The sequence below is a fragment of the Ctenopharyngodon idella genome, chromosome 15, assembly GCF_019924925.1.
Source record: "Ctenopharyngodon idella isolate HZGC_01 chromosome 15, HZGC01, whole genome shotgun sequence".
In the NCBI taxonomy this organism is placed as follows: domain Eukaryota; kingdom Metazoa; phylum Chordata; class Actinopteri; order Cypriniformes; family Xenocyprididae; genus Ctenopharyngodon; species Ctenopharyngodon idella.
Window position 1 is genome coordinate 37,911,006 of NC_067234.1, and position 21,899 is coordinate 37,932,904.

The 21,899-nt window shown below is 36.8% G+C and overlaps 2 protein-coding genes across 2 annotated transcripts in view; both read right to left on the bottom strand.

Annotated features, from left to right (window-relative positions):
• LOC127495189 (gastrula zinc finger protein XlCGF7.1-like) overlaps positions 1-21,899 on the bottom strand; it is a 288,096-nt gene that overhangs the window by 129,221 nt on the left and 136,976 nt on the right. The window lies entirely within an intron of this gene.
• Positions 1-21,899, bottom strand: part of gucy1a2 (guanylate cyclase 1, soluble, alpha 2) — a 35,268-nt gene that overhangs the window by 10,120 nt on the left and 3,249 nt on the right. Inside the window, exons 2-6 of the mRNA XM_051861802.1 lie at positions 18,653-18,714; positions 16,709-16,824; positions 14,264-15,072; positions 3,944-4,099; positions 819-1,148 (exon numbers count right to left, since the gene is read on the bottom strand). Coding sequence (XP_051717762.1) covers positions 819-1,148; positions 3,944-4,099; positions 14,264-15,072; positions 16,709-16,824; positions 18,653-18,714 — 1,473 coding nt within the window. The remainder of the gene's footprint in view (positions 1-818; positions 1,149-3,943; positions 4,100-14,263; positions 15,073-16,708; positions 16,825-18,652; positions 18,715-21,899) is intronic.

Here is a 21,899-nt window from a genome sequence, read left to right on the forward strand (position 1 = left end):
GGATGATAGACAGATAGATAGAACAATAGGATGATAGATAGATAGAACGATAGATAGAACAATAGGATGATAGACAGATAGATAGAACGATAGACAGATAGATAGATAGATAGATAGATAGATAGATAGATAGATAGATAGAACAATAGGATGATAGATAGAACGATAGATAGATAGATAGAACAATAGGATGACAGATAGATAGAACGATAGATAGAACGATAGAACGATAGATAGATAGATAGACAGATAGATAGAGAGATAGATAGGATGATAGATAGAACGATAGATAGAACGATAGAACGATAGATAGATAGATAGATAGATAGATAGAACGATAGATAGAACGATAGATAGAACGATAGATAGATAGATAGATAGATAGATAGATAAATCTAACATAATTATAACTATTTTAGTGCCTTCAGGGTAAAAAATATAAAAAAGTATATAATAGTGTGTGTGTGTGTGTGTGTGTGTTAAGGGGACACAAATTTGTATAATGACGGGTATTACGCTGGTATTACGACGTAAACATGAAATATGAGGACATTTCATGAGTCCTCATATTTAAAATAGCTTTAAAAACATACTAAACAATGTTTTATTAAAAATGTAAAAGACAGTTTTCTGTGATAGGAAGGTTTAGGGGTAGGGGTAGTGTAGGGGGAGAGAACGTACAGTTTGTACAGTATAAAAACCATTACGCCTATGGAGAGTCCTCACTTTGATAGCGAAACAAACCTGTGTGTGTGTGTGTGTGTGTGTGTGTGTGTGTGTGTGTGTGTGTGTGTGTGTGTGTGCGCGTGTGTCTTTACCTTATAGACGTCCAGTATTCCGCACTGGTAGTCGAAGCGCGTGTAGAGTTCGTTCAGCATGCTGATGACCTGCATGGGCGTACACTGCGCACACACGGCCGTGAAGCCCACGATGTCAGAGAACAGCATGGTGACGTCATCAAACTTCTTGGCTTGAACGGGAAGGCCCTGCCACAGTCTCTGAGCCACGTCGCCGGGGAAGATGGAGTACAGCAGGTCGACTGTTCTCCGCTTCTCCTCCTCTAAAGCCTGATGGGTTTTCTCCAGGGTGGCTTTGAGCTTATCCATTCGCTTCTTCAGTCCATCCTGAGCTTTGGCCTGTTCACCGACCTACAGAAGTGACCAGATATGAATTATGGCAGACAACATCCAGCAGCATTATTTTAGTATTAATTATATACTATTATAGTATTTATTATGGGTTCAAGCGTGTAGCGCTGAAACTCTAGTGTAATTGTTAAATTTTCCAAGGATCAGCATTCTCCCCTAAAAGTGATCGGACAGACCAAACCGTAAGTCGTAGAGACTTGAAACTTTGAGGGCTGGTAGTACTCATACCGCCTACAACGTCAACAAGGAAATTTTCAAAAAAATCCTACTTTTGCGAACGAGTCCTAGGTTTTTGACCCGATCAAAACCAAACCAGTACAGCGAGATTCTCTGGTGTCTGAATGTCAATAATTATCAAAAAAAAGTTGAAATTCCGATTCACGATCCCTAAGGGCCGCCAAAACGTTCGAAGTGGGCGGAGCCACTTTTACTAAAATGGCTATAACTCATGAGCGGAAGATATTTTCACCAAACTCAGCACACCTATGTAAGAGCTCATTCTGTGGTCACGTGAAAAAGGATGCGGCAACTGACCACTTGGTGGCGCTATAACAGGGAAAAAAAAAACATGAAAACAGCTATAACTGCTTCACCGTTAGTCCAATCGACTTGAAAATTGGCATGCAGTGTCTCGACCGAGGTGCCATGACTGTCTATGACGACATTGACGTATCTCAAAAAACATGTCCGCCGTCGGCCAATGAATTTTGAGCAGCTATCAGACAAGGTTAACGGAGGCCGATCAGAACGAAACTCGCTGGGCCTGTTTGATTCACGGCCCTAGAGGCCTGTGAGAATTTCAAAAGAAATCGGCCACCGGGGGGGGCGCCTTCGCGTTTTACACATACGTAAAGGGTCGTGTATCGCGCAATTTTTCGCACACGCCCATGACATTTGTACCACATGGTAGAACTCCTCATTCTGAGCAACTTTGCCTCTATGTCCGCCGCTGTCCATCGAATCGTTCGTTAAATATTGGAGATTATTTCAAAAACCAACTTTGCCGAACTAGTACTAGGTTTTTGGCTCAAGCTCGATAAATGTTAAAAAGCTTTAAAAACGACATATTTCCTATGGTAAATTGGCTGTATTTGCTGTAAACGTTTTTTTTTACTATGATCGAGATGGTTACAGGTTTGCTAATTAAAACCTTTATACCTTTTTATGCATGTGCTTAAAGGCTTTGAAACGCTCAAACCCTGATAACTGCTGCTCGCAGCTATATTTAATATTTTTAATTCGCTTTTATTTTTATATTTTCAATATTTTAAATTTTCTATTTGTTTTATATTTCAGTATTTTAATTGTTTTAATTTTTATTTAAATTTTAGTAATGTGTCATGTTCTTTTGTCATTTTTTTAAAATATTTCTATTTAACTTTATTTTTATTTTAAGTTTTAGTCATTTTGTTACATAAAAATAAATTAATGCTAAATAGAACATTTTTAATAGTTTTGTTTTTAATATTTCTATTCAGCTTTAATTTACTTTAAGTTTTAGTAATTTTAGCTCTCAAACTAACTTTTTTTATGTTTACTTATTTAAACATGAAGCGATACTATATTGCATAAAGTCTATTTTAGGAACATTGCAATTTTTGCATTGTGACATTACTTTAAGTGATTATTATATTTTATTTATTTAAAAGATTAGTCCACTTTTAAATAAACTTTTCCTGATAATTTACTCACCCCCATGTCATCCAAGATGTTTATGTCTTTCTTTCTTTAGTCGAAAAGAAATGAAGATTTTTGATGAAAACATTCCAGGATTATTCTCCTTATAGTGGACTTCAATGGCCTCCAAACGGTTGAAGGTCAAAATTACAGTTTCAGTGCAGCTTCAAAGGGCTTTAAACGATACCAGACGAAGAATATGGGTCTTATCTATCGAAACGATCGGTCATTTTCGAAAAAAAATGTAAATGTATATGCTTTATATAAACAAATGTTCGCCTTCTAACCGCATTTCCGTATTCTCCAAAAAGTTTACGCTGTATGTCCTACGCCTTCCCTATTCAACTTACGGAACGAACGCAGCGCCAGTTACATTTTTTCCGTAAGTTGAATAGGGAAGGCGTAGGACATACAGCGTAAACTTTTTGGAGAATACGGAAATGCGGTTTTGGCGGAAGCGAAGCGAACATTTGTTTATATAAAGCATATACATTTACACTTTTTTTCTCGAAAATGACCGATCGCTTCGCTAGATAAGACCCTTATTCTTCGTCTGGTATCGTTTAAAGCCCTTTGAAGCTGCACTGAAACTGTCATTTGGACCTTGAACCGTTTGGTGTCCATTGAAGTCCATTATAAGGAGAAAAATCCTGGAATGTTTTCATCAAAAACCTTAATTTCTTTTCGACTGAAGAAAGAAAGACATCGACATCTTGGATGACATGGGGGTGAGTAAATTATCAGCAAAAGTTTATTTAAAAGTGAACTAATCCTTTAAGTTTTTCATGTAATGTTTATATTTTAATTTTATTATAGATTTATTTCAATTTTAGCTTTAGTAAACAATAACACCATCAGAACTGGAACTATCCTTTTTTATAATAAGTGACAAAAGGCGGATTTTACCACAGGAGGTAAACGATACACTGAAAACAACGGCAATAGCAATTCATATTATATATACATATTACACATATTATATTTATAAGACACCAACGTTTAATAAATAATTATTATTAACAATAATAATCACATTTCTTCCATTAGTTCATTAGCTTAACAGTATGCTGTTTACGGCCGATGCACTGAAGCCTAATGATGTTGTTTGACACACCCACCAGAATGACATCACGTGTGGCGTCATGAATAGGGATGTCAGACAGATGTAAGCCCCGCCCCATGAGCTCCTCCAGCCTATCAACACGTGGCGAGCCCAGGAACATGATGGAGTTGGATTCAGGGAGGTGAAGCATCTGACCTTTGAGCTCCATCACCTGAAAGAGACACACACACACACACACACACACATGGAAAGTAAAGTGCTGAAATGCAAAAGCAAATATGCATATCATATTACAAATTCAATTTATTTGCAGAGAATTAATATTAATGCAATAAGCCAGATGAGTTGGTGTTGCCATGAAGACACATTCGCATGAATATGTTTACATGGTTGTCAAGAAAAACAACAAAGCATATCGGATTTTAGTGCTGTATATTTCACATCTGAAACACACACACACACACAATCTCATCACATCGCTTGAGGAGAGAGAGAGAGGCTGTTCTTTTATTAGGATTCAGTTGCTATGGTGGAATTCTTTAACAAGCATTCAATGTTCTTTGCATGTTTTATGAGAATATATCTAGAATATGCAATGAATCTGCATTTGTTAGGAGAATGCATCTATAATCTGCATTGCTGAAATGTTTTTATTGCAGTGTGTAACTCATTCCTGCAGAGTTTGTGAATGATTCCTCAAATCATGAGTCTTGTTACTTTACCACACTTTAAAACAAAGATTATTAGAGTACATTTTACAAATTTCATGTTTAATTGGTATACAAGTACGTGTGCATCTGCTGGATGATTGTGCAAAGGGTCGGGTTCACAGTCCTGTTATCGCCATAGAAACAGGGAAGTTTCAGAGTTATGAGACGAAGTACAGAAATGTACAATCACACACACACACAGCCCAGTCTTGCAGCATACTGCATTATTTAAGCAGAACTCCCCATCTCTGCATAATACATCTATACAGCCGGGACAGAGGCGAGGAAACACACACACATGCATTTTTGTAAACATAAACACACTTCTTCATAATTAACTTTCTTTTGCCACGCCAAATTCTCTTTTGCTTATGTCAGAGCATTTGAAAAAGCAGACAGCGTGTGAAATCGATATATCTGTCCTATTACGTAACAGGCCGCAGACTGTGATGACCGTAAGCTTTGCAGCGTCCTGTGACGCTCAGGGTCACCATATAGTCACACAGGGATAGGTTCAGTGTTGCTTGGTGGTTGCTAGAGTGTACTTAGTGGTTGAGTTTTTTGTATTGGGTCTGCATACTCAAGTGTCTGATATTTTGGTCTCTATGTGGCTCTTTCAGTGTGCGTCTGTGGGATTTTGTCACCTGTTTTATAGTCCAACAGGTGAAAATAGTGTGTCTGATGTCTTAGTTCTAGTTTCAGATTGGCATGCTTCTATAAATGAGTGATTTTAAAAAGATATCGAGTATGAGATTCTGAACACCATAACATTTAACACTCAAGACCTTACTAACCACTGTACTAACCATAACCCACTCAGAGTAAATACTAACCACTGTACTAACCATAACCCACACTGAGTTAATACTAGCCACCGTACAAGCCATAACCAACACCCAGAGTAAATACTAACCACCATACCAAATACCCACACTGAGAGTAAATACTAACTACAAACTAAACATAACCCACACTGAGTAAATACTAACCACCATACTAACTATATCCCACACTCAGAGTAAATACTAACCACCATACTAACTATAACCCACACTCAGGGTAAATACTAACCACCATACTAACTATAACCCACACTGAGTAAATACTAACCACCATACTAACTGTATCCCGCACTCAGAGTAAATACTAACCACTGTACTAACTATAACCCACACTGAGTAAATCCTAACCACCGTACTAACTATAACCCACACTGAGTAAATACTAACCACCGTACTAACTATAACCCACACTGAGTAAATACTAACCACCATACTAACTATAACCCACACTGAGTAAATACTAACCACCGTACTAACTATAACCCACACTCAGAGTAAATACTAACCACCGTACTAACTATAACCCACAATCAGAGTAAATACTAACCACCATACTAACTATAATTCACACTGAGTAAATACTAACCACCATACTAACTATATCCCACACTCAGAGTAAATACTAACCACTGTACTAACTATAACCCACACTCAGAGTAAATACTAACCACCATACTAACTATAACCCACACTGAGTAAATACTAACCACCATACTAACTATATCCCACACTCAGAGTAAATACTAACCACCATACTAACTATATCCCGCACTCAGAGTAAATACTAACCGCCATACTAACTATATCCCACACTCAGAGTAAATACTAACCACCATACTAACTATATCCCGCACTCAGAGTAAATACTAACAACCATATTAAATACCCATACTCAGAGTAAATATTAACAATGTACTAACCATAACCAACACTCAGAGTCTAACTATAACCCACACTGAGTAAATACTAACCACCATTACTAACTATAATCCCACACTCAGAGTAAATCCTAACCACCGTACTAACTATAACCCACAATCAGAGTAAATACTAACCACCATACTAACTATAACCCACACTGAGTAAATACTAACCACCATACTAACTATAACCCACACTGAGTAAATACTAACCACCATACTAACTATATCCCACACTCAGAGTAAATACTAACCACCATACTAACTATATCCCGCACTCAGAGTAAATACTAACCGCCATACTAACTATATCCCACACTCAGAGTAAATACTAACCACCATACTAACTATATCCCGCACTCAGAGTAAATACTAACAACCATATTAAATACCCATACTCAGAGTAAATATTAACAATGTACTAACCATAACCAACACTCAGAGTAAATATTAACAATGTACTAACCATAACCAACACTCAGAGTAAATATTAACAATGTACTAACAATAACCAACACTCAGAGTAAATACTAACCACCGTACTAACAATAAACCACACACTCAGAGTAAATACTAACTGCATACTAAACATAACCCACACTCAATGTAAATACTAGCCACTGTACAAACCATAACTCACTGTATAACCTCTTAACCACTTAAATAGTAGTTGTACTGACTTTAGTGAATAAGACACAATCTATATAACTGTAATTTACATTGAAAGGAGGGGTTTAATTATGTATGACACAGCAACTGATTAACATACTGAAATGAGGTTTGTTTGTGAATAAGATGGAGATTTTTGCAATGAAATAAAACATGCAAAAGTACCACGGCTGTTTAAAGATTTAAAGATTTCACCCCACAGAGTAACAAAACCATTACACCACGAACACTGAAGGTCTTACTAAACCAGCAGCTGCTGAACTCTCCCTCCTGCGTAGAGAGAGTTTCAGCACAGCAGAATCCTGCAGGAACGATCCTGGCTACAGTTCAAGCTTCACTGCAGTGGAACCGTTTATAGAACGATGCAATAAATATATAATCGGCCCTGAGACACAGACATATGCTTCCTCTGGCTTCAACACACACACACAGAAACACAGATTTCCATAACAAACAGTTCAGGATCAATAACTCTACATATCATCATCAGGCGGATCTCACGATGTGCAAGCAAGCAGAATATAAGCAGAAAATCTCTCTCTGTTTCTCTACAGAAGTCTATATCTGTGAGCACATTTTATTTGTTGAAAGTTTCTCGCACCAAAGTATAGTTGTGCATCAATCAGAATTGAACTGAGAATGCCTTTAAAACTCCAATTCAATTCCTGAGGTAGAAAAGAGGATGCAGAACTGCAGTTTGTGGTAAAGGATGTGGAATTCAAAATAATTTAAATTCAAAATAGAAATTTATATAACGATGGATGGATGGAATGATGGAACAATGGAACATTATATACATAGATATATAGATAGATACATATATGGAACAATGGAACAACATAAAGATAGTCTAGTGAAGTAAACTAGAAATAGTAAGTGATTTTAGGCTGAATCAAACAATTCTGCAACAATTCACAATCTACCGTTTCTCAGATGTTACAGGTGCTGAAATCTGACGTGCTGCAGAGACTGACACCTGACTTCTAATTTCATGATCTGTTCCTCTGTTTAATTAATTATCTTCTTTGTTAGCAAAGCCACCTTGATTCTGAGCTTTCAACTGTAGCGGCGTTTTTACATGACAAGACAACAAACGGCTTTCTGTGACAAACTAAAACACATTTACACACATCAGATCTGATGACACCATCCTTCAAAGAACAAAAGATTAAAGAGAATGAAGGGTGAAGAGGGGAGCTTTATAAAGACATTTGCACTCCAGAGCGCAACAAGGTGCTAATCAGAGAGAGAGTGTTCCAATTCACACATACTTCATTCAGTGCATACTTTTGAGGTGTAGTGTATATATAAAAATGTTTTTAATAGTTTTAGTTTTAATTAACGAATGTGACAGTGAATGGTGGCAAGAAGATATAAATATTATAAATAAATAATATATATAATATTTGTTTATATATAACCATTGACTGTCACATTCGTTAATTAAAACTAAAACTATTAAAAACATTTTTGTTAATTGAAATAAAGCTTGAATATAATATAATAAAAACAAACTAAAATAAAAATCAGAAATGACAAATAACTGAAATTAGTTTACTTACAATAAAATTACTCAAATTTAAGTAAAATAAAATTGATAACTGGAAATAAATAAAAATGAAAAATAAATTAAACCTAAATAGTAATATTTAAAAAAGAACAAAAACTATTAAAAATGGCAAAAGCACAAAACAAAATTACTAAAAAAATCCAACTAAAATTAAGCGAAAACTGAAAATATAAAACAAAGCTAATTCAAAATATTAATTAAAAAAATTATATTAGTATATAAATAACCCTGGTCTGCATGAGCGATGGGCTAAATTCATTACCATACATTCATTTTGTCGTCCTATTTTTGGTTCATACATGTGAAAAATGTCTCTGGTAGCTTTTGGCTCATATTCATCTGCATTTTTATATAACTAAAGTCAAGAGATCTAGAGAACGAGATCAATCTTCTATTGCATAAGGGATTGAGGACAATATTAACTGAAAATGCAAACACAGATGCACACTTCACACATAACAGGGGCACCTTTACTTACTATTTTCAACGTACTATGATTTTGGATGCATTAATTCTGTTATTGTACACTATTTAAGACAGATTCATTATGGAAATTGGTTTCCAGTTTTGTTGCATCATGACTCTTGATTCTTGTATTAGTGATGCACTTAAATGAAACATGTTTTATGAGCAATGTGATGTGAAAAAACAAACCTAGACCACTCCCATTATAAAGGATCCAGCTGTGCTCAATGTTGATTAAAATCTATTTCTGTTGCACTGCATCACACTCTCTTAGTGCTGACACTGCGTTACGCTATTTATTCATATTTGTTCACATTTATCTTCCTCAGTCCAGTAACCAGCTTCAGGATACACATACACAGCGAAGAAAAGTGCTTTGTTACCAAGTTTCTCTTAACACAATCACCATTGTACCCTTGAGCAAGGCACTGATGTCTCCAGCGGGGCAGCCTGTTCCTGCCATCAGCACCCCGCAACTTACTGAGATAAAAATAAAAGCTCCTGCTAAATGACGTGGAACCAAGATGAAGTCTTGACATTTATCACTGCTTCTGAATGAGTTCGGTGTTGGTGAGAAGAAAGTGAGTTTCAGTTCAGATGGTACAGCAGGAAAAAAAAGCTAAATGCAAATAATAAAATGCAACCAGTCATAATCATGCATAGGTAGGATAGAACAATAAACAGGGACTAAATGATACTCGTATCTTTTGTTCAGAAGTCAAAGTTCAGTGTGGTTATCACTGACTAAAACTATTTAAAGGGACTATATGTAGAATTCAGAAACCCTTGTTATTAGCGACACCGGTGGCCGTTAAGTGAACTACAGTCAGCAACTCGTGCATGCATAACGCACAAGAGACGGAACGTGATTCAAGGCGAGGCAAAGAATCGACCGACACGAAGCAGAGTGCATTAAAATCAATTAATGCACAGCTAGCAATGGATTATCCTGATTATACCATGGACATTTACCAGCATTGACAAGTTAAAGCTGTTATTGATGTTTGCAGTGCAATATTTGACTGGAAGGGTAAAAATGACGGCTGTTTTTGTCAGTTACGGCTCGTTAGATCTAGCATTCTGCCCGCTTTGAATCAGACACAGAGATAAAGTAGTGTGTAAGATTACATTTATTTGAATTAAAGCATTATAGCATTTATTTGAAGAGATGTGTGTGTAAATTACCTGCGTCTGTTCAGCGTCTCTGTCTATTAACAATGAAGCTGTGAGTTTAATTACTTCAAAAACACGGGAGCGTTTGAAAGCAGGATCCGTCTATCAGCGGATATACAGGTGCATCTCAATAAATTAGAATATCATTAAAAAGTTTTTTTTTTTTCATGTAATTTAATTCAAAAAGTAAAACTTAAATATATTCTAGATTTATTAGACATAAAGTAAAATATTTCCAGACTTTTTTGTTTTCATTTTGATAATTACAGCTTGCTGCTCATCAAAATAAAAAAAAACAGTATCTTAAATTATTAGAATATTTAATTTCAAGTTCTATTAAATGACCATTCTCAGGGTATAAATACTGGGTTTAGGTCAGTAATCCCAACAGCAGTCATGGGAAAGTCTGCTGACTTGACAGTTGTCCAGAAGACGATCATCAAGACCCTCTACAATGAGGGTAAGCCACAGAGGGTCACTGCTGAAAGAGTGGGCTGTTCGCAGAGTGCTGTGCCAAAGCATATTCATTGGAAGTTGACTGGAAGGAAAAAGTGTGGTAGGAAAAGGTGTACAAGTGAAAGGAATGACCGCAGGCTTGAGAAGATTGTCAGGCGAAGCCGATTTAAGAACTTAGGAGAGCTTCAAAAGGAGTGGACTGAAGCTGGAGTCAGTGCATCAAGAGCCACCACACACAGACGTCTTCAGGAAATGGGCTACAACTGTCACAACAAGCCACTTCTGAACCAAAGACAATGTCAGAAGTGTCTTACCTGGGCTAAGGAGAAAAAGAACTGGACTGTTGCTCAGTGGTCCAAAGTCCTCTTTTCAGATGAAAGTAAATTTTGCATTTCATTTGGAAATCAAGGTCCCAGAGTCTGGAGGAAGAGTGGAGAGGCACAGAAACCATGTTGCTTGAAGTCCAGTGTGAAGTTTCCACAGTCAGTGATGATTTGGGCTGCCATGTCATCTGCTGGTGTTGGTCCACTGTGTTTTCTGAAGTCCACAGTCAACGCAGCCATATACCAGGAAATTTTAGAGCACTTCATGCTTCCTTCTGCTGACAAGCTTTATGGAGAGGCTGATTTCCTTTTCCAGCAGGATTTGGCACCTGCCCACACTGCCAAAGGTACCAAAAGCTGGTTCAATGACCTTGGTGTTACTGTGCTTGATTGGCCAGCAAACTCGCCTGACCTGAACCCCATAGAGACTCAATGGGGTATTGTCAAGAGGAAGATGAGAGACACCAGACCCAACAATGCAGATGAGCTGAAGGCCGCTATCAAAGCAACCTGGGCTTCCATTACACCTGAGCAGTGCCACAGGCTGATCACCTCCATGCCACGCCTCATTGATGCAGTAATTCAGCAAAAGGAGGTCCAACCAAGTATTGAGTGCATAGAAATGAACATACTTTTCAGAAGCCTGACATTTCTGTTTAAAATATCCTTTTTTTTATTGATCTTATGAAGTATTCTAATTTATTGAGATAGTGAATTGGTGAGTTTTTGTTAAATGTGAGCCAAAATCATCACAATTAAAAGAACCAAAGACTTAAAGTACTACTGTCTGTGTGCATTGAATTTATTTAAAACACGAGTTCCACAATTTGAGTTGAAATACTGAAATAAATGAACTTTTCCACAACATTCTAATTTATTGAGATGCACCTGTATAGTGATCTGCTGACAGTTGCCTGCTTTCAAGCGTATCTGTGTAAGCGCTCTGTGAAGAGCGTCAAAGATGTCTATTTACAACATGTTTTTAAAGTGTTGATCATTGTAGCCAATCACAGACATATCTGTTGAGTGCGTGAACTCAATAACCAATCAGAGGTGTTTAAGAATCCACTCAACAGCGCTCAAAATGCTATGGGGGAATGCTGGTATCATCACATTTTTTAAATTTCAGTACCTACTTGGTACCGAAGTCGGTACTATTAACAACGATATTTGAGACTATAGACTATATAGATCTGGCTACGTCAGACTATAGTTTGAATTAAGCCCTCTTCGCTCACATTGACAATAGAGTACAGAGTGGCTCTTTCGGCATTATCCTGAACATTGTATAAGCATTCGTTTCATGTGTGATTGAACGGAAGAGAGCACAGGAGCATGCGTAAACATCACATCCTTTTGATTTCACATAAAAATAAGTCTACAGGCTTTCAACCTAGGAATTTGGCGAAGGTCTCATTTTTTAAGTTTCGTTACAAGCTGTTCATGCATTTGCAATAAAAAAGCGATTAATATATGAAAATTCTTACATATAGCTAAATGAAAATTTTGAAATATTATCTTGGCAAATGCAAGTTTAATGCATTTAAAATATTGTTAATTTATCTATTCAGCCTGTGTGATGTTATAAATTTAGCATATTGTTGGATATTCCATTCAGTATATGGAAATATTAATATATTTTAGTATTTTTGATTCAATTACACTTAACATTTCTGTATGTGGTGGGTCATTCATTTTCTCCATAAGAATTGCCAAGAAAATGTATTGTTGACAAATGAACAGTTTTTAAAAATGAAGTGGAAATCTGTAGTTTTACAGAAGCATATGTCATTACATGCAGTCATCTTGAAAGGTTTATTAACTGCACATTCCCTCCTCCAGCCACTGATATTTCATCTTGGCAGGTTCATTCTCAATCTAGCTGTATGTGTGTGTTTGGTAAAGCTTCTCTCCAGGGTGAAAGACATCGAAGCATAAGCTGCATCTCTGTCCAAATCATTTCATAATAATCTGCACAGATTTAGGAAATAATCCTACGGGTTTGGCATCAGCTTTCAGCGACGGCAAACTCCATAATTAGTACTTGTACTGTCGAATATGTCAGAATGATCGTATTTATGAGATGAGCTGACACAAAAACACTACCACAATGTTGTAATTTTAAATGGGAGACCTGGGATTTTCTTCGAGCCAATTAAAAGATTATGAGTGAAGCTGATGTTCATATGGATTGTGTAAATTTTGATTAGCTTTAATGCATTTGGACTCTTTCAAAGTCATGTGAGTCCACTTCACTCTTCATCTTGTTGCACTAGCAACTATAAAAAATTTGGATGAGACCATTTAATTCTGGCCAAAATCAAAAACGAATGTTGAAATCTGTGTTATTTTCATATTATTTTTTAGTTCTGATACATATTTTAATTAGCTTTTATTTTTATATTTTCAGTTTCATTTTGAGTTATTTTATGTGCTTTTTTAAATAGTTTTAATTTATTTTTATTTCGGTTTTAGTTTTATTTCAGCTTGTAATTTTAGTACTTAAACTTATTTCAGTTATTTGTCATGGCAAGATTTCAAAATGTAAATTTAGTTTAAGTTTTTCATCTAATATTTATTATCTATTTTATTTGAGCTTTATTTCAATTAAAAACTTTTTAAAATAGTTTTAGTTAACGATAACTGGACTCAAAATGACGACATATGAACTGTTAATAACTTCTTAACTTAATTTTTGAGTAATTTTATGTGCTTTTGTAAAATGTTAAAAATATTTTTAATAGTTTAAATTTACTTTTATTTCAGTTTTTGTTTTAAAAATTATATTTCAATGCTTTTGCATTTTCTCGCAAAAGTTTTGAGATCTTTGCAAGCGAATACAAAGTTTCTTGGGGGAAAGCAAAACTTTTGCGAGAGAATTTTTCCATCACCATGTCTCTTTAGGGGCTCCATAGACTCCAAAAATAGGACTTCTGGACTTCCCTTAAGGATTTAAAGGCAGCATAAAATACAAAGTATAAAGCTATTTTACTAAGTAGTGGGGTAGCGTTGACAAACTTAAAACAAACATCACGTTTTCCAACCAATCAGCCAACCAATTCATGTATCTGGTATTTTCTGTTGGCTAGAATGATGCCCAAATTGTGAATGAATCCTTTTTAAGTCAGTTCCTTTTAATGAATCGTTCAAAAGGCTTGCAAAATCGTCTGAATCAGTGTAAAAAAAAACATGTATTTAGGAATTAAAGAGACACAAATTCAGATCAGTTAGCAATTACTTCTCTTACCTTCTCTCTGCCGTCGAGTGCCGATCCGTCTGGTCGTGTACGAATGGTGAACGGCGTGGACAGCCGCAGGAGGATGTTCTGGAAGGAACAGGGGATTCTGGGAGACACCAGTTCAAAGCTGTTGCTGAATGTGAGTGTTCGGTGCGGGTCGCTCTTGGCCTGTTTCCGGAGTCCCTCCCCGACCTGCAGAACCTCCATGTTGGGTCCCAACACCAGGTGGAAGGGAAAGGCCCGGCAAAACGTGCTCAGACCGATGCGCAAATCCAGCGGCGAGCGCGACAGCTGGCGAGGGTGCGACGACGAGGATGCAGGTTGAGTCCGAACCTCTCGAATGAGGAAGGACAAACAGGCAGGAGATGAAGATGACGGCGGAGATGGAGATGACGCGGGGGAGGAGTCCGCCGAGAGCTCGCCATCCTCATTGGCTGTGTGCAGCCATGTGGGAGGAGCTTCCTCCACCAAGACATCTGATTGGTAAATGCGACGGGCGGCGGCTCGAATCAATCCCGGCATGGCCACGCCCACGGTAGGGTCAGGGTTGAAGCAGTGGAGGAGAAGAGTCCGTCCTCCGTCGCTCTCCGCGCTCGTCTCCACCTTCTCCTGAGGAGCATCTTTGCATAGGAAAGAGGGAGCCTCGGACGAAGCCCGGCGACCGCAGGACGTTCTAATGTGTTCCAGTAGGGCGTCAAAACCATTGAAGAAGTCCTGCAGGTTCCCGCCGAGAGCTCGCAGAACCCTCTCATTCTCCTCAAGACACAAACCGAAGAATTCCTCCCCGAATCGGCCACGAATGGCGGCGAAGTCCACGCCTGTGGAAAATAATGCAAAAATTTATTTTTTTCCAATGAAAATGCACTACCATTTAAATGGGACCTATAATGTCCCTTTCACAAGATGTAATATAAGTCTCTGGTGTCCCCAGAATCTGTCTGTGAAGTTTCAGCTCAAAATACCCCACAGATCATTTATTATAGCTTGTCAAATTTGCCCCTATTTGGGTGTGAGCAAAAACACGCCGTTTTTGTGTGTGTGACTTTAAATGCAAATGAGCTGCTGCTCCAGAAGAGGGTGGAGCTTTAACAGCTCACGCTTCGGTTGCTCAACAACAACAAAGCTGGAGAATCTCACGCAGCCAAAATAACGATTGTCAGTAACGGTGTTCAGACTTACATTGTTCAAACCGGAGTCGACACTGATGGAGAGACTCAGGAAGAAGTTACAACTTTTAGAAAGATCTGGACGTTTCTGAACAGTTAGTGGATAAATTTATGTAGTTGCTGTGGAGTTGATTCATCTCATCCACTAGCATGTGCCGTCAAGTTAATCTTTTGCCCTTGTTTGTGAAGCAGTCCGGTGTAAAATGACCACATGATTACAAGACTCTACTACAACAACTCTTCCTCTTCTCTAAAGCAGCCCAACATGGCCTAAATAGTGTTCTGTGCTCATCTGTGCAGCCAACAACAGAACAGTTAACATGTTTTGCTCCAACTTTTGCCATGGCGTTACAACTGGTACACCGATGTCGCTTGCGAAAACAAAATGGCGGCGCAGTGGGTGGAAACGTGCAGATTAAGGGGCGGTAATATTATAATAAGATCCCCTTCCTACATCACTAGGGGAGTGAAATCTGAGCAGCTCGTTTTTTCACATGCTTGCACGTTTTTTCACAAGGCTTGCCAAAAAGTTACTGGGTTGTCCTTTTTCACGTTTTCTGTGTTGGTAGATGCACCGTGGACCGTGACTAATTGCTTTTATAAACGTAGCAACTCTGTTTTAATATGGAACATAGAGTCCCTGATTATTATTGACATTTCCATCAGACTGAACATGGCTGTATTTAGCAGAACTACCTGTTTTATAAACATGCTTTTACATAAAGATGGAAAGTTTAAAGGTCTGGCCCCCAGCGAAACCATCGATTACCTAAATAATCGACGTCTGCAGCACAAGCGCGTTGTGAAACGAAGCTGCTCTGCTGCATAAGAGCGAGATGCGCAGTAGGTTTCGCTGGGCAGGGCTCAGTTCAAATGGCTCATTGCGGTTTATTTATAAACGTGTTCTCGTTAGGGATGGCAGAGTTAGTATCTTAGCAACAGCTCGGGAATGGAGACTGCAGCAATGGAGGGAGTTTTTAGGAAAGTGTGTGCTGTCAGTGAGTGTGTATTGAGGTCAAAGTTTTGCCGTAAGTGTGTGTGTGTGTGTACGTGAACTAGAGCTGCACGATCGTGACAAATAATGAGAACACTTAACCTGAAAATATAAAAAGTCACATGCAGAATATGGTGTGCAGGACATTTTTGGCTGCGTTTAACATGTGATCATTGTCATCCAATCAAGCAGATCAGATCATCAGCCAATCAGGACACTTGGCAACATCAAGTGGCTTCTGTATCTGGATAACAAAGTTTTAGCTAACTATAATATCCCTTATGATGTACTTACCTAAAATAGTTGCTGTGTATTTCAGTATTCCTGAGATGTCAGTCTGGCTGTCGCAGCGAGAGTTCTCAAACAAACACTTCTGCTCGTCTGACAAGCTTCGTACAAACTCTTGTCCACTGCGAGAGAGAGAGAGAGAGAGGGAGAGATTCTGATTAACATTTACCAGGGTAATCTTGTGTTAATAAGTTAGGAAAAGGGTAACCAAAATATCCAAAAAAAATATTATTGCTTTTAAGATATTTCTCGTATAATGGAGGAATAAAAATAGAGACAAATGTTGAGATAACGGCCCCAAAAAAGTATTTGGACACTTTAGAAATGTTTGCATGTCAAGTCGAAGCAAATGATAGCGCTTTTTACATAACACAGTGTCTCAAAGCAGTTGAAAATCATGATGTTAATGTTTATAATATCTTATTATCTTCATGCCTTACAGTCACATTTAGCAGACTAGAGCTGGGCGATAATATAGTTTACATTTTGCAATACAAGCAATCAAACTGTTGAGATTTGCTATGTAATACATATGGCTTTACATGATTATACTGTATGTATACAGATAAAGTTATAAATACATTTATTGTAAACAAAGATAGCACAACAGCATTTGACCAAAACCTAAAGCATCTGTTGGGTTTGAAATGATAAATCATTAGATCTAGTGTTCAAAATTTATTAATTTGTTTTGGTATTTTGTGTCACATGAAATGAAATCCATTTAAACCCTCTGGTGCTCTTCGTGTGGTGGTCAAAAATGACAGAATTCTCTTTTTTTATTATTTCAATGAAATGAATGTACTATATTTTAGTTCGATAATGTTTTTTATTTAATATTTTGTATTTTTAGGGGACTTTATGGTACTAAATTATATTTATGCAGTTTTTATAGTCCACTTATAGACCTCAAAATGAAATTTCCAACTTAAACAGTCATGAATCTTGAATATTTTGGAGCACAGACTTTTTAAAGATGGCACTTGGTAAATAATTGCTGAAGTGAAAAAAAGTTTAAAAAAGTGAACTTAAATTTATAGAATTTTGAGTTTATTGTTAAGAAAAAAAATACTATTGTCAATTTTTATAAGAAATATATTTTCCAAAACACATTTTACTCCAAAACTGTGAGAAACCGAAGCCATAAATAAACAAGTTGCCTAAACAAGTTGTGTTCTAAATTTTAGGTTTATATCTCAAAAAATGAGCTTTCAGTAATATTTTGTTTGGGCGCAGTACCAAACACTTCCACTAGATGAAATTTTCCCATTCTTACGGAGCCCCGGACATGACATGCAGGAAAAAAATATTAGGCTAAATCGTGCGCACGATTTATTAATTTGTTCCCTCGATTTACTAAAACGTGCGCACGATTTACTATTTCGTTCCTTCAATTTATAAATCATGCGCATGATTTATAAATCGAGGGAACGAAATAGTAAATCATGCGCACGGTTTAGTAAATCGAGCTAACGAATTAGTAAATCATGCGCACAATTTAGTAAATCGAGGGAACAAATTAGTAAATCGTGCGCACGATTTAATTTTTTTTCTTGCATGTCATGTGCGGGGCTTCGTACATTCTAACAGTACAAGTGTGACTATTTTTTTTTCAGGACCATTTAACCTTTTCGAATCATGTCCATGATTATTATTTTTGTGTTCACATAGCAAGTGCCAAAATCTGTCCCAAGTTTCACAGCATTCTGATGAAGAAAAAAATTAAAAACAAAACAAATTGTAAACATTTTGGTCAAAAATTACCAAAAAGCACCAGAGGGTTCAGTGTAAATCTTTTGTCAAAATACTGTATAGTGAGAGTATAGAGCTATGAAATGATGTGGAAAGCACAACTCTTCTGAAACTCTACAGGATTATCTTTGTTCTTCTCTCAACTGAGACATGAAAGAGATGTGATTTCTCTCGGGGATGTTGTGTCTGTGGATCTACCTGATTTCCCTCTGTCTGTAAAACTCCACTGTTCTCTGCAGGGCCAGCTGAATGGTCTGGGTCTAAAAAGAAGAAAAACAATGCAGTCAGAAGTTGCTCGACCCAGATTCACAAGTGACACTACAAAGACACCATTTAACTGGTAAACAAGACCGCTCTCATCGCACGAGTCCAAACACGCACATCCTGTCTCCTTTCACAGGATCTGGTTAAAACAGATTCATCAACAACATCAGACGCAACAAAATCAAAGAACCAAAAAAACATTTTCACAATGGAAACTCTTTTTTTTTATTTAAAAATCTACATTGTAAAAATGATTTTTAAAACACTCAGTTCACATTATTTCAGCTTAGTTTTAAAATAATCATGTTTAACTGCAGAATTCCTGGTGAAAACTACATTACCCATGATGCTGTACATAAAATTCACCAATCAGTGAGTCGAAACAAGCAAAAATACCTCTTTAGCTCCGCCCACTCCTATGAAGCACTGCAAATGACGTAATTGAGTGTCTTCTTACATTCTCAAAATACTTAAAAATTCGTATGTGCATATTTTGCAATAAACTTAAAATATATTGTTTATATATAATCAGCATTTTTAAATGCATACTTTTATATTTCTCCGTTTTTAACTCGATTATGCTGTTCTCAGTGCCCTCACTAAAGCCCTTAAGTTCACAGTTTTTGTCTGATTTTCAAATGCTTTTTTGCTTCAAAACAAAGTTTGTGATGTTATGATTCTCCTCGTAGCTGATTCAAGGCTTATAACATTTATAATAAAGACTTCCTGAAAATCCCTATGGGAGAAATTAATGGAAAAAATACTTTCGGAACCAACGCCGCTGAAAAAGTGTTAACTAATTAAACCAATTCTGTGTTTCTGGAGTATGGATTAAAAGGTGATGGTAAACCGATCGTCTCTATTGGATTTGGTTTGTTTTGGTCCTTTTTAAAGGGATTTACAGTGCTGATCTACCTGTAATAGAATACACTCTTAAGCCTTATCCAATCAACTGCCTTTATCACGCTACCACAGCAACAAAATACCAATCACAATCCTCCTCATTTCAGGAAAGCTCTTAATAGCTCAAATCCAGCTTTACCTGGCCAAATCTGCTTTAGTGATCTCACAGCTGTAGTCTCTCTCTCTCTGTCGATACTAAACCTGATTTATACTAACATAACACCGCAGAGAATCATAAGAATTGCAATAAAACCCATTATGGTTATGAGAATGTGGGGGGAAATTAGCTTGATTGTTGGAAAATCAAGTGCAGTGCAAAAATCTTTATGGTCTTGATTTTCTTTGTGCAAAAATGACATTTCTTGGGGTTTTTTTCTCTTACGGGTTTGAGATGAAATGTGACCACCCAGACTGTGTATGTGTGTGTGAGAGAGAGACTAAATTCTGTTTGACCTGTCACATTATACTGTGTCTGAAATTAATTACCATGACAGTGACCTTGTTCACTGACCACACACACACACACACACACACACACACACACGGCATGAAAAAACAAATAAACCTTGCTAGTTTTACATAATAATACACACAGATACGCTTTTATGAGCGCACTCACCCGAAGCGCGCGCACAAAGCCGTTACAAGCACTGAACTAAGTTCTCTTTCGCGTCTTTAAACTGTCAAAAACACAAAAGGTTCACATAAACACAGTCGGATGTGTCTTAAGTAGCCTAAATGTAAACAGTTGAGAGAAAACCGGATGTGTGTCAGTAGAGACCTTATGCCAGAGAAACAAGCGCGACGCCAAACAAGAAAGCTGTTAAATGTATTAATTAATGTAAACATTTCCGTGTTTTTATTTAAAATTAATTTGTTAGGGGTTTTTTTTCCTTTTCCTCTTTTCATCCCCTGGCTAATGTAAAATTGTTGATTATGATTGATTCAATTTAATAAAAATTAAAAAATAAATAAATAAAAAAACAAGCGCGACGCCATCTTTAGAATTTTGCTAAGTTACCGTTTTTGAGGTAGCTCTGTATATTTCTATAGCATCGCTGCTGAAGAGTAAAAAGGGATTTTCTCATTGTAGAGTTAACAAAAGCTATCATGAGCATTGTAATGTTTGAAGGGGATCACATAACAAATGTCAGTCAGACCGGGAAGATTTTAAAAATAGCGGTTCATTCATAAATCCATAAGATATTACCTTCATGCTGTGGAAATACTAACCGGAAGACAGACAGAACACAACGAGCGCAGCGCTGAGAAGGGGCGGGGCTATAGACCTTACGCACCAGAGAAACAAGCGCGCCGCCATCTTTATAATATTGTCTTTGAACTTCTGTTTTTGCGGTAGCTCTGTAGATTTCTGTGGCATCGCTGTCAAATAATAATTAGCTGGTGAAGTGGATTTACTTGTTGTAGAGTTAATGAAAGTTATCGTGAGCACTGTAATGTTTAAAGCAGATGTCGTAACAAATGTCAGTAGACCCAGAAGATTTTAAAACGAGCAGTTCATTCATAAATAGGCATAAGATCGCTGTGGAAATACAAACCGGACGACAAAAGACAACGAGCGTAGCGCTGGAAAGGCTACATAAGGTCTATATAAGATCCTGCTGATGTCTCTGTCGTTAATGTTAATCAAACAAGAGACGTGTTTATTTTTACATTTGATTATTAGTCATGCTAGACCCTATAATGCAGCTGAAAATTTTAAAGTGCCGTTTATTTCATTTGTATCCTCCTATATTGTCCTATTATTTGTAGTTTACATTTTTCTTCTTATATTTAATAAAAATAAAGCTTTGAAATTAAATAAAGTCGAATAAAATTTTGGACCTAAATGGTCTGCTATTCTTTTGTTACCTTGTAAGGCTACATTTTTAATAAAAATAGAAAAATTTGGCTGAACTGCTCAATGACTTGCAAAATAGTCTTAAAAATCCAACATCAAAAAAAAAGAATCGTGGTGGATTTTTATTATTATTATTATTATTTTATTAATACTTTTATTCATCAAGGATACATTAAACTAATCAAAAAGTGACAGTTACGACATTTTTAATGATAATTTTCAGTTCTTTTGAACTTTCTTTTTATTAAAGAATCCTAAAAAATAAAACGTATCACCTTACCACAAAAATATGAATCGGCAATATGAATCAAATCATCATATTAGAATGATTTCTGAAGGATCATGTGACACTGAAGACTGGAGTAATGATGCTGAAAATTCAGCTTTGATCACAGGAATAAATTACATTTTAATATA